Genomic DNA, 563 nt, shown 5'->3' with positions numbered 1-563 from the left:
AATATGAGAGGACAACACAGAATGAAAAGAACAAAGAAATAGAAATTATAAGACTGAAATCTTCAACTTTATTCAACAGGCCTTAGCCATTTTGTCATTCTAATCTACATAAGCACATCTTGGAAAAAAAATTTACAAGCTCAGCAGGAGAGACCAAAAAGTGAACATCCCAGCCACATACCACAATTGTTCAGTTCTCTTTGTAGCAGGCGGAGAACGGCTGTGGCCTCCCTGCGCTGGTCGAGGTCCCCGGGCGTCACCATGAGGCACATGTCTACGTCACTACTGTCAGCACCAAAGCCACTCAGAGAGGATCCCACCACAAACAAGCGACACATGGGTAGGACGTTCTGTAAAGGTGTGTGATGCAGACTATATGAAGTTGTATGTACAATACATATGTGTGTGTATACCTAAAGGTGCAGTGACTCAAAACCATATTTTCTGCTTAAACCATTGCTGCTTCAGTACTAATTACATAGGTATATTTAACCTCAAAGAACACTGATATATATATATATACAAACACACACATTTGAAAAAAATGCATATCAGCACCCTTG

General features: G+C 40.5%; 1 protein-coding gene across 1 annotated transcript in view; it reads right to left on the bottom strand.

Annotated features, from left to right (window-relative positions):
* Nucleotides 1–563, bottom strand: part of LOC119582327 — a gene marked incomplete in the record, with an annotated part of 28,913 nt that overhangs the window by 5,225 nt on the left and 23,125 nt on the right. The window contains 1 exon segment of the mRNA XM_037930542.1: nucleotides 182–350. Within this exon segment, the coding sequence (XP_037786470.1) occupies nucleotides 182–350 (169 nt within the window).

The sequence above is a fragment of the Penaeus monodon genome, chromosome 15 (genome assembly GCF_015228065.2).
Source record: "Penaeus monodon isolate SGIC_2016 chromosome 15, NSTDA_Pmon_1, whole genome shotgun sequence".
NCBI lineage: Eukaryota > Metazoa > Arthropoda > Malacostraca > Decapoda > Penaeidae > Penaeus > Penaeus monodon.
This window is presented reverse-complemented; position numbering and strand designations above follow the sequence as displayed.